The following is a 12,930-nucleotide window of genomic DNA, read 5'->3' as shown; positions in this document are numbered from 1 at the left end:
GAATTGCCTCCTTTCAAGCAATAAAATAATTTTCATGGACGGCATATTCATTATATATTTTTTATGTAGGTGAAAAACGCCGCTGTCCCTAAACTGTGGAATCAGCTCGCTCAGATGTCGTCCACGTTCCGTTGTCCCATCGAGTTATTTACCTTTTAGTGCACTTTAAAATAAAACCGTTGTTTAAAAAAAACTTTTTAGAAGGAGTTTTTGTGTGTGGTTTTCTCCAAGTACTCTGTTTCGTTGCACATTAAAGACAGTTTTACATGGAACTAACCAAACGTCTCAATTCCGGGACTTTTACGTAAATTGACATGTGTACATTTATACTTGTGTTTATATAATACACATTTTGCAATTCTTAAGAATTGTGTAATACTGTAATAACAACATTGTATGTCAATGATTCATACTTTCCCCGCGACTAGTAACATGAATTGCGTTTATCTATCGTGTATTATGTCACCGTGGAAAAACATTTTTAGAGTTGTAAACACAATCATGGTCAGACCGGTTTATGGTAGAGCTGGCCAAGGAAGAGCTGCTCTGGTGAACTCCCCCCCCCCACCCTCCTATGTGCAGGATGGCTCCAGAGGTGATTCTCGCCATGGATGAAGGCCAGTACGACGGCAAGGTGGATGTGTGGTCTCTGGGCATCACGTGTATAGAGCTGGGTAAGTGCACTCTGCTGCAGCCCGATTGGCTCTATGGCATTGCACCAGTGCTGCCCATTTCATTTTAGTCACTGCCAGCTGTAACAATATCTTTATAAGAATGTCACATAATTGTGTAGTGATTACTTGTTTTTGTCTGGGGCACTCTCCAGTATGTATTGCTAAAGAATGTGTGATTATGCATCTGTTGGAGTAAATTTATATGCATCGCTATGCATGTTTTAAGTTGCTCGGGTAAGGACTAAGAATTGTAAATGTCATACATTTTTAATTCAAAGGCAAAATAAGATGGTACAAAACAAGGCAGACAATATGAATGAAACAGAACCACCGACATGACACAGTACAAAATAAGACGAACTAACCAAAATGAATCTATGCTTAAACTAAACTGAACCCGAATCGTGACGGGTTCATCAAATCTTGGGAAGGTAAAATGTTCCATGCCTAATGATGTCTTTTTTTCTTTCCATGTTCTTAGCCGAGAGGAAGCCCCCACTGTTCAACATGAACGCAATGAGTGCCTTGTATCACATAGCGCAGAATGACTCTCCCACACTGCAGTCGCCCGAGTGGTGAGTACCTCACCACATGGGGGGGGGGGGGGGGGGGGAGTCTTGCTTGACCCTGTACACACACTTTTGTATCGCCGTGCCACTATATGCCACCATGTTCTGCTTTAAGCAGCAGCTACTAATTGCCCCTAGCAAGTGTGCACACCTGTCCCCTCTTTCAACAATTTACTATGCTACCATAATAATTGGACATGACTGGCGTGTAGTCATCAGATGCTTGAGTTAAATTATTTTGTCTGAAACATGACGTTGCCTATGTACATGTCAACTGTTTATATAGGGGTGACACGGTGGCAAGATGTTAACTACCTCACCTGGAATACAGGAGGGCCATGGGATCGATGCCGACCCTGACGCCTGTTTATTTGGAGCTTGCATGTTCTCCCCATGGTCGCGTGGATTTTTCTCCGCGTCCTCCGGTTTTTCCCTCCATGTTTAGAAACATGCGTTTACAGTATTTGGCTGCTATAAATTTCCACATGATGAGCCACTTCGTTGAGCTATCATTTGTGGCCACGTCGCTTCTGCAAAAGAGCTATATAGCTCAGTGGCCCTTATCTGGTAAGTAGTTATCCTAACCATTGAAGTTATCTCTTTATTTAATGATTAATTATTTGCACATTTCACCACCATCAACTGCTATTTATTGTAATTGGAGTATAAAGCAAGTAGCACTGATCTGAACACTACTGTACAAGACATCTGTTATACATTTTTGTTAACGTTTTACTTAAGAATGCTAATAATTGACCTGGTAAAAACGTCAGTCCCAAGGCTTATTTTAGGACCGTCATACGTTTGGAGGTTTTACAGTAACATTCATGAGTGTTTGGCTTCGTGTAAGTTGAAACTATAAAACCCACAACAAGGGGTTGCAAGTTGGCCAGAAAATGGCCAACTTGCAGCATGGCAAACCCTGGTGTCACCCACTTAAGAACTAATCAGACTCAGCCCTGCTTAGTTTCTGAGATGCCACGATCAAGCACATTCACGGTGATTGGTTTTACTCAACATTCAATGAGATGTAATGTTCTTGTTATTACTGATTAATTACTCTATGAGATTAAGAAGACCCTTTTTACAGTCATTATTTCAGTGCCGCATGCTGCCTCTGTCTGCTGTCCTGGCATAAGTAGCCACTGACACCAACCTCTTGACTGTGAAATGTCATGCAGGTCGGACTACTTTAGGAACTTCGTTGACTCCTGTTTGCAGAAGAATGGACAGGATCGACCCACTTCTGCCGGCCTTTTGCGAGTAAGTACTGTACCATGCTTTTTTCTTGCTGTGACTTTGGCACATACTTGTAAGTTGACGCAATTTCGAGCTGGACACATGGGTATTGTAGGGTTGACGAGGTCAGATTGGGCGTCCAGATAAGCCCACACTTTAAATTTGGACAGGTGCAGACGATGATGCTTACTGCGGAGGACTGCCTTTATCACCAGACTGCACGGACACCTTGGAGTATTGAACACTGCAGACAATAACGCTGCAGCCTGGCTTAGCCCAGTACGCCTACACCAGACTAATAAATGTGTCTTGACGTGTGCGCCTGTGCCCCACCCCCCTCCCCCACCCCCTTCTTGTATCCAGCACGCTTTTGTGATGCGAGACCGGCCCGAGTCTGTACTCATCGAGATGATCCAGCGCACCAAGGATGCGGTGCGCGAACTGGACAACCTGCAGTACCGAAAAATGAAGAAGCTGCTCTTCCAGGAGACTCAGAATGGTCCGTCTGCAGAGCCACAAGAGGACGATGAGGTGAGCTTGGCCAGGATAATACCTTTTAAGTCTGGTGCAACACATTCCTCGGCCACCCCTAATGTACGTTGTGCTGTTGATGTATATGTTTAGAATGATGCATTACTATCAAGATGCCTTCGACCAAATCACCTGGAATGCATCCGATTCCAGACGCCACACAGGTTGAGCCTGAATAGTGATTGGATGGGTGGCCACCGCGCATAAAACAGTGTGGTAGGCTTCTGTGTGGTCACGTCAGCAAAGGGCAGTGCAGCAAAATCCATTGTTTGCACTGTCCTATGTGTACTTCGACTTTTATACTCTCAGCCTTTACCATTCTGCACTGACTAGCATGGTTAGTGTAGGTCAGTTAACCCCCATGACCTGCACTGCATGGGGAGGCCCTTATCCAGCAGTGGAGTGGCAATAGGCTGTAGAACCTATTATCGACTTAACAATTATTGAATGTGAAAATGACAATCGTAAAACTATTCTTAAAACCATTATATTTAATCAATTTAAGCTGCCAATGTAGTCTGCTTTAATCTGATGCCTGCCGCATGTGCATCTGCCTACATCCCTTTAACGCTGACAAATGATAAATAAACTTATACGCAATCCAATCATTTTCAATTAAATGTGCCATATACGCGTGAATAAGGATGAGCGACCAATGTTGAATGGATTAATGAAGGTGCGCATGCCCGGGCAGGAGGTGGATCCGTACCTTCACCGTTCGGGCACGGTGAGCAGCGTGAGCAGCACGCAGTCCATCCCCAGCACGTCGGTGAGCGCTGGCAGCCAGGGCAGCAGTGTGGCCAGCATGCCGGAGGCCCCCGACCCCGAGGGCCACCTGCACATGATGTACGATGACTGCACTGTGATGTCCAGCAACTCCGTCATTCACGTGACGCCGGTGAGTGACGGGGCAAGGTGTGTGTGACGGCTTGCGCAGAGGCCACGCGCTCCTGTTCGCTAATAGTATACGTAACATTTACCGTATTCTCTGGATTATAAGACGCTCCGAAAAGTAAGACTTGCCCCAAGGCTTGTGCGTGGTTTCGTTAAAATATATTCAAATATGGTTAAATACACACACGCACTGGGTTTGAAATGCCTACTGAACTTATTCAAATACAGCGTAAAACGGTGCGACTTATAATATGGAGATTATGGTCGTCTGGTAACCATTCACCTTTGTCCCCCCCCTCCCCTTCTCGCGATTTGATGAATTGTAACTATTCAAATTGGGAATCGTTTATTTGTTTTGTTTTTAATGCCTTGTTTGTAATGTCTGCCCTTATTTGTACTGTCTGTTCTGCTTCATTCTGTCATTTGTACAGTATGTCTCAACTTGCCTTGCATCATTTCTGCATTTTTGTTTTGTCTCTCTCCTACCATTAGCCTAAATGAATAATTCGCATAGCATTAGCACGAATCGAAATTAAAAGATTCTTAAATCCAGGAATGTATGCATGTGTCAGGAACTTATTAATGTAAAGCTATGGCTCATTACATGTGTGGGGGGAAAAACTAATGTTATGGAATTGCATACAAACTTGCTTGCTGTACCGCCTTCTGCAGGAATTTCACATCACAATGTCAGACTGATCTACCAACCCCGACTCCCAAAGTGCTGGATTGCATCCATAGCATAAACATATACACTATAGTGTGTGTTTGTGTGTGCGTGTGCTTACGTTTGCAGGAGCAGTACTGCCTGCTGGAGGAGCGACTCCGAAGGGGCTCGGACCCAGACACGTCACGCACCCCTCCGCTACCACCGCACCGCGCTAGCCAACATCACCGCCACCACAACCACAACCACTTCCAGACCATTCGCACAGCCTCTGTGGTGAGTGCAACAACACAACTGCACCACCATCCCTATGCTCGCATGTTTTTCCAGCAGAATTATAGCACTCGTAGGGATTAAGCAGTGCGGGTGTTCTGCATTCATTTGTTGGGTTTGATCCCATGACTTTGCACAGAGGTGGAATTACACTTTCAGGATGTATTGCATAATTTCTCTTGAGGAATGGTAATGTTAACGTAACAGTTTAGTCTCCATTATAAGATACTTTATTTGAGTCGGCAGTTGCTTGAGTAAATTTAGTCGCACGCAGTTTAGTAAGAGTCGCATTCTGAACTAAAGGAACCAAGGAAATTAAGACTAATGTATGACTTGTGACCTTGGACTTGAGTGAAAAAAGTGACTGAAAATGTTTACCATGATAAACTTTTGGGTTTAGGCAATTCTAAACTCTTTTTCACCGTCCTTTATTAGGAGGCCACTGGAGCTATGCACTTTTAAATCTAGATTCAAAACTAATTTCTTTAGAACTGCTTTTTGTTTTTCATTTGTTGTCTTTGCCTCACCTATTAGCACGGTTCACTACGTACGGTGAAAAAAGTTAAACATAAATAAATACATGCATATTTATGAATTTAGACTTGAAAATGTTTTTTGTGAAGTGAAGAATATTGTCTGTAGCATAGGGGACAAATATAATACTGGTAGGAACCTCCTGGTTACACCAGCCCACGGGATTATTGTGTTCGTCCGTCCATCGTGCAGGGAGGGGCTGGGTGTGGAGGGGAGGGGCTGGGTGTGGAGGGGAGGGGCTGGGTGGGGAGGGGAGGGGAGGGACTGAGTGGGGAGGGGCTGGGTGGGGAGGGTGGGAGGGGTTGGGCTGGGTGGGGAGGGGCTGGTCACCCCGTGGTGCCCTTATAAAACTAAACGTTTAACCTACTCACGCCGGCTTGTGCCCGCCCTCGCAGTCGGCCATATTTGCAAAATACACCACGCCGCCGTTGACCCTGGCCATTGACCGAGCAACCCAACGTTCCTACCAGCTCCCTCCGCAGGAATGTGTTCTTTGGTGGGGGACTTAAACTGATATTTTGCAAGCGTTTTTTGTTAGTATAAACGAAGGTTTAAAGAGGCTAATGATATGACACCTTGTGATTTCTGCTCTTCAGGTGACGCGGCAGATGCACGAGCACGAGCAGGAGAGCGAGCTGCGCGAGCAGATGTCGGGCTACAAGCGCATGCGGCGACAGCACCAGAAGCAGCTGATGGCGCTGGAGAACAAACTGAAGGCGGAAATGGATGAGCACCGACTACGCCTTGACAAGGAGCTGGAGACGCACACCAATGGAGCCGCCAGCGACATGGAGAAGCTGCTCAAGAAGCACCAGGCCCTGCTCGACAAGGAGGTAGGCCATGGACGTGCCCGAGCACGGCGTCTCGGCACGACTCGGCCTCCTTCATCGAGGAGACCAGTGCTGTCGTTTAGAAACGTGCGTTCAGAGTATTCGGCTGCTATACATTTCCACATGATAAGCCACGTCGGTGAGCTATCATTTGTGGCCAGGTTGCTTTTGACCTTCTTTCGCACTGTACGTAGCCAGCCGTTTTAATCAAAGGTGTGAAGTGGGCCTTATCTGGTGGTAAAGTGAAAAAAAATGTGTTCTCGACAAATGTAAGCATGAGTCTATTTGAATAATCGGCATGAAAAATAACAGTAGCTGATGGTAGCGATGATGTCACCAAGTTTCGTCCATCACCTTCTAACGGCACACGTGGGAATAGAGGGGGGAGACATTTGTTTTCCAACTGTTTCTGTGTAATCCTGTTTACTTGAGATATCAAACTGATATTCAGAAGCATCATCGATTCCCTAAATAATATCATAGCCCAGCTCTAGTGCTGCATGTGCCCTAAACAGTGTTGTAGTTCATTTGTGTTTAATGTTTGGGGAAAAATAATCACACATTGGTTGTATTAAGCAATACATTGTGGAAGAAAATTGGTTTGTAATCACAGTTTATGGTTGTCTCTTACAAATAATGGCCTTTTTTGCTGGTATTGATTCTTGCAGCATTGACAATACATGTTCCTTAAAATCATATCATATGATTATGGTGCCAATAGAAGTAAGCAAATGGCTTGTGTGAGTGATGGAGTGACACAATTTCGTTACATTTAAATTGATTTCTAGTTGTAATATGTATTATTTCTTGAGAAATGGGCCACGATTTTGTATTTTCCGTGATGAAACATAAGGCTGAATGCGTTTTCTCTGCCACCTGGCCATATTCCAGGTGAAGGCTGCAGGTGCAGAGGAAAAGAAGTTCCAGCAGCACATCTTGTCCCAGCAGAAGAAAGAACTCAACAGCTTCCTGGAGGCACAGAAGAGGGAATACAACATGCGAAAGGAGCAACTCAAGAGGGTAATGACAAAACGGTCACACGATAACGGTATCCATGAATTTAACATAGCTTTGAGTGCACATGCTACCACTTTGTTAGAAAATAAGCACTTGTGCAAAGTAATTATGTCCAACGCAGGCGCTGATATCCTGTTTTTAATGTTGGCCACATAGCTTTAAGTAGTTGTGGCTATCCACCCTTTATCCCTCCACTGGGTCCAGTCATTAATTTGTTTTTACTATTGGGTGGACATAGGTGTTGGAGAATTTATATAACTTATCATAGTCCATTTATTGTAGGACCCTAAATCAAGCTGTCATCCTTTCTCTAATTTGCACACCATTATGTTCTGATGTTTTGTATGGAAATATAGCAAATTCAACTTGTGTACTGTTTAAGTGCTAACAATCCCCAGTTGTAATGTTTGCAAAACTAGTGATATGTCAAACTTAGTGTCACCTTTTTAATACAACCAATCACATTTTTAGACGCTTGAAATTTTTTACGGCAATTACTAAATCTGTAAAAAGAGACTGGTGCAATGGGGACGGCTGACTCGTTCATCCGGGCTAATATATACCCTCTAATTTTCCTGTTTTCTTGCAAGGAGTTGAACGAGAATCAAAGCACGCCCAAGAAAGAGAAGCAGGAGTGGCTGTCCCGGCAGAAGGAGACGATTCAGCACTTCCAGGCGGAGGAGGAGGCGACCATGCTGCGCAGCCAGCGTCACTACCTGGAGCTCGAGTGCCGGCGCTTCAAGCGGCGCATGCTGCTGGAGAGGCACAACCTCGAGCAGGGTCTGCTCCGAGAGGTAATGCTACGTGTTGGCATGCGTGAATCCTGTATACCCATATGGTGTTGATGCAAAACTCCTGTAACGTGTGGCAGACTATTCATCTGGCATTGACTTACAGCAGATATTTGGTTCATCGGGTCTCTCGGCTCGTTCAAATTCCACCTTAATACACACCCGTTCTTAAAGGCCTTTTTACTTAATATTTTTATATACTTTCGGTTAACAATTTGGTGGGATGTTCTAAACACTATCCTGCATGCTTTTATAATTTTTTTCAGGTTTTTTTCTATATTTCTGTTTTTAGCTATGTACAGCACTTCGTGACTTCCTCTTTAAACATTGCTTTTAGAAGTTTGTAATATTATTTGACTAGACTGCATATGTAATTTTCATGCATGTAGCCTCTTACCTTCAACTGATAATGACAATTGACAATGTAGCAACAATCTTGATTTGAAGCTTTCGTGACTGCAGGAATCCATACGCTCTGGTTCTTTCGGTAAAGTCACGTAGGTGTAAAATAAAATAAATAACGACGTTTCGGGCGCAACACAAGCGTCCGTCATCAGGTGGGCTTTCCCACTTTACCGAAAGAACCAGAGAGTAGTGTAGCAACAGCCATGGATATGTCACTGTATTGGTGTTCCCTCACCTAGTGTGTGTGTGTACGCGCTTGTTTCGTTGGTCGCATCCTAACAAAGGAGCTGAACAAGAAGCAGATGCAGAAGGACTCGGAGCATGCGATGCTGCTACGGCACCACGAGGCCACCCAGGATCTGGAGTTCCGTCACCTGAACACGGTGCAGCGCATGCGCAGCGAGCTGATCCGCCTGCAGCACCAGACGGAGCTCGCCAACCAGATGGAGTATAACAAGGGGCGTGAGCGCGAGCTGCGGCGCAAGCACGTCATGGAGATCCGCCAGCAGCCCAAGTGTCTCAGGGTCAGTGTTGAGCATTCAAGATGCTTTCGAAATCTGAAGAGTGTTTATTTACTGGAGGAATGCGATGAGCTTATGAAGCTCTTTTTCACAGATATCCTAATTGACTTTGGCCTGAGTCGGGTTGAAGTGTTGCTGTGGTGGGTCATTCTGGGTGAGGTTACCCACAGTAGTTTAAGCAAGGGATGGTGGTATTTTGGATTTTAAAGGTTTTGATCGATGCGAAGCATTTTTTGTAAACAATATTTAACAACACAAAACGACATCGATTACAAGAAAAAGGTATCGCCAGTTGTTTGAGTCCTCCTTTCGTAAACAAGTCACGTGAAAAACAGCCCATTCATTGATGAGAATAGTAGAGAGTGGGGTGTAATCTCAAGCAAGTATTTTTTAAATATGTATAATTTCACATCTAATAAAAGGCATCATTCATGTTTGCACGAAAATTTGCACAATTTTTTAATATGATTACGCACACAAACACGGATCTATTTTAACCAAATGTATGTTTTAATGTCCTACTTTAATCTGTTAACTTCTTGCTTAACTCCCCTTTTTGTGCCTTCTATGATTCAATGCACAAACGTTGTTTCGTTTGTGCATATCATTATCATCAGAGTTGTTTACTTTTTGTTTACATTTTGACTTCTTGTGTTGAGGTTATTGCAAACATGATGCCTTGTATAAAGGATGTCAGATTTTGTACCAGTTAAAAGGGTAAAAACCTATTACTATATTTTGCCACTGGTAAAGGAGATCTCATAGTGTAAACGTTGTTTCGTTCACTGCACATCATCTCTATAATCCACCACCACGAAACTTTCCTCCACAATGCACATGACATCGACAGCTACCTCAAGCTTGCTTCTCTGCCCCTTTCTCCCTTTCTGCCGTGATTCAGGTAAAAGAAATCCAGATCAAAAAGCAGTTCCAGGACACGTGCAAGGTGCAGACACGGCAGTACAAGGCTCTGCGCAACCATCTGCTGGAGACCACGCCCAAGGGCGATCCATAAAGCCGTGCTCAAGCGCCTCAAGGACGAGCAGACGCGCAAACTCGCCATCTTGGCAGAGCAGTACGAGCACACCATCAACGAGATGATGTCCACACAGGCGGTAAGTGGTCATGGTGGGGCTTCACCCCTGCTTTTATATTTTTCATTCGCGCGCATTTTAAGCCGGTCGTTCCTTCTCGGTGTTGAATCGTCACTCAAATCCGAATGTTGCTACCGCTTGCAGCTCCGCCTGGACGAGGCACAGGAGGGCGAGTGCCAGGCCCTGAAGGTGCAGCTGCAGCAGGAGCTGGAGCTGCTCAACGCCTACCAGAGCAAGATCAAGATGCGCACAGATGCGCAGCATGAGCGGGAGCGCAAAGAGCTGGAGCAGAAGGTGTCCCTGCGCCGCGCGCTGCTTGAGCAGAAGGTGAACGTATGTATTTGTTTGCGCATAGGTCCACGTGCATGCTCACACCTAGGGTTGCCGCGAGTTGGCTATACTACGATATATCGTGCGATTATAATATCCACAATCGCATTTTCCCATGCTGATTTTCCTACATCAATGCTGCCGTCCACAGGTTTTCATCATTTATTAATTTAGCATCTTCCCTGCGGGCACTTAGTGTCATGTCATTTACCCAGCCTTCCAAATTGTTTTTCAAACACATGAATTCAAGTTGTAAATAAAGAGTTCTTACCCATTAAATTATTGCTCGGAAAAGTGCTTATTTTTTCCGCAGAAATTGTCATAATTTAAGTTAATTTAAATTGTCATACAGTAATGTGTGTTTATAAAGGCACAATGATTCAAAGATGTATGGAAGGCTGAAGTTAAGTGAAATGTCTAAAGCACAAACAATATAATACGAATCAGAGAAAGTTATGGGTAAATTTGTGTCGTGATTATGAAATTTTATATCTTACCGTAAACAATGATCTTGCGGCAACTCTACTTATACTAATACCTCACTCGCACAACAGTCTTTCTAGTAGTTTAACACGTAGGCTTTCGCGACCAATATTAATAATAAAGTTTTTGGGTTAGATTGCGTTATTTATAAATGTGTCGTAACCCTCCACCACCCGACATGGCTAATCAGCAAAAAAGTGTCACGTTGACGAAAGATAAATAATTCACTACTTTAACCCACCGGTGTGTTGAAGAGTGAATCCACAACATTTAGAGTTTTTGAGTACGATGTTTCCCTGGTAATTACATCCAGCATCATCGGGCAATTCACCGGAATTAGCCAATTGTATAATTCTGGCTAATTGCCCGATGATGCTGGTTGTACTCCGAAACTGTAAATGTTGTGGATTCACTCTTCAACACACCGGTGGGCTAAAGTAGTGAACTATTTGTCTTTTGTCAACGTGACACTTGTTTGCTAATTGGCCGTGTCGGGTGGTGGAGGGTTACAGCACGTTTGTAAATAACGTGATCTAACCCAAAAACGATTATTATGAGTCTGTCTATTGTGATAAAAATTAGTGTGATATGAAACAGTGGATAAGCATGGAGAGCTCTTAATGGTTTCACAAAAGTTATTGGTGTGATTGTAGACTGCATATTAAACAGATGCACTTTTGTCAGCTTGTGTATCTAATGCCTGATTGATCATGTGTTGCTCTTATCTCTGCTAGTTCTTATACTTGCAGTGGTAGAATTGATTGGAGTTGGAGCACTAAAATGTGTTTTAAAATCACCTAAAGTGACACGGTTCACAACACCAATGTTTACGTTTCCCCATGAACCCTTGTGTGTCCTCTAGATTGAAGAGGAGATGGTAGCTCTTCAGACAGAGCGTTCAGACAAGATCCGCTCCCTCCTGGAGCGCCAGGCTCGCGAGATCGAGCTCTTCGACTCGGAGAGCGTGCGCCTGGGCTTCAGTAACCTGGTGCTCTCCAACTTGCCAGCCGAAGCTTTCAGCCACAGTTACCCGGGAGCCCAGGGGTACTCGGGATCCCAGTCGGGCTATGGGGGGGCTGGTGGCGGCTGGCGGTGGCAGTGGGGGCAGCCGTGCGGGCAATCCTGGCATGAGAAACAGCCCCCAGCCCATGCGGCGCACGGCCTCCGCATCCGGAGGACAGGGCGACCGTGGCATGAGTCGCAGTTCCAGCGCCTCTTCTCATTTCTCCAATGGATCCTACTACAATTAGCACGGGTGGCGCTCCCCCCCCCCCCCCCCCCCCCGGGTTGTGTGCTTGCATTCTGCCCGTGGCTCCCGCTCTGTCCCCTCCTTCCCTCCCTCCACGTCACATCGCCACTGAGCCAGACCCACAGGAGAGGAGGCGGGGCGTGAGCACACGTGTTTGTTACGACTCAAGATGGAAAGTCGGACTTTATGTTTGCACCACAGTCCCATTTTTTATGTTGGCTTTGGTGGTGTTACCGACGACCGACCGTTTAAGCGTGGGATTGTCATTGTATACATTTGGCTAATCTGTCTTCATATTTTTGCATCTCCTGCCTTGTGGAAGTCAGAATTTGCTCAAACCCCCCCAATTTATTGGGATTTTAAAGCCCTTATCGCTTTTAGCAGTCTGCCAATATTTTTTTTGCCCCACAATTCTTTTGTCCTTATACTTTGGATTAGGCCAAAACTAGAGCGTAAAACTGGCCTCGGGTTTTTAGTTTGGCCCAACATATTCTTGATGGATCTATGGTTATGTCTAAGGCTTTTTTGTTATTTTTTTCAATAGCCCAGGGTTTGTAACATAAATGTACTGCATTACAAACACAGTGTTGGGGCAGCTGAATTAGTTTTAAGTTTTTATACAAAGTAATAGAAATATGATTTTTGTTTTGACTTAAGGCGTGCTTGTTAGGCACTGGCTTGCCTGTATATATCTGCTGCCATTCTATTACGTTTACACCTTTTGGGTTTTAAACTGTGAATATGTCACAATGCCCGGATCTGTGATATCACTTGTCTCTCCACCGTGTACATCCCTTGTCAGCTATTGTTTAAATTCAGTGGAATAAGC

The 12,930-nt window shown here is 44.6% G+C and overlaps 1 protein-coding gene across 1 annotated transcript in view; it reads left to right on the top strand.

The window, feature by feature from the left end:
• Positions 1-12,238, top strand: part of LOC133348551 (serine/threonine-protein kinase TAO1-like) — a 29,815-nt gene extending 17,577 nt beyond the window's left edge. Inside the window, 15 exon segments of the mRNA XM_061561426.1 lie at positions 583-674; positions 1,156-1,249; positions 2,425-2,506; positions 2,846-3,013; positions 3,708-3,911; positions 4,704-4,850; positions 5,978-6,214; positions 7,103-7,231; positions 7,819-8,022; positions 8,709-8,948; positions 9,847-9,954; positions 9,956-10,060; positions 10,184-10,366; positions 11,715-11,941; positions 11,943-12,238. Of these exon segments, the coding sequence (XP_061417410.1) occupies positions 583-674; positions 1,156-1,249; positions 2,425-2,506; positions 2,846-3,013; positions 3,708-3,911; positions 4,704-4,850; positions 5,978-6,214; positions 7,103-7,231; positions 7,819-8,022; positions 8,709-8,948; positions 9,847-9,954; positions 9,956-10,060; positions 10,184-10,366; positions 11,715-11,941; positions 11,943-12,102 (2,380 nt within the window). The 3' untranslated portion in view covers positions 12,103-12,238.
• Positions 12,239-12,930: the final 692 nt, after the last annotated feature.

This window comes from Lethenteron reissneri, chromosome 27 (genome assembly GCF_015708825.2).
Source record: "Lethenteron reissneri isolate LAM-NWPU_2019-01 chromosome 27, ASM1570882v1, whole genome shotgun sequence".
Taxonomy (NCBI): Eukaryota; Metazoa; Chordata; class Hyperoartia; order Petromyzontiformes; family Petromyzontidae; genus Lethenteron; species Lethenteron reissneri.
This window is presented reverse-complemented; position numbering and strand designations above follow the sequence as displayed.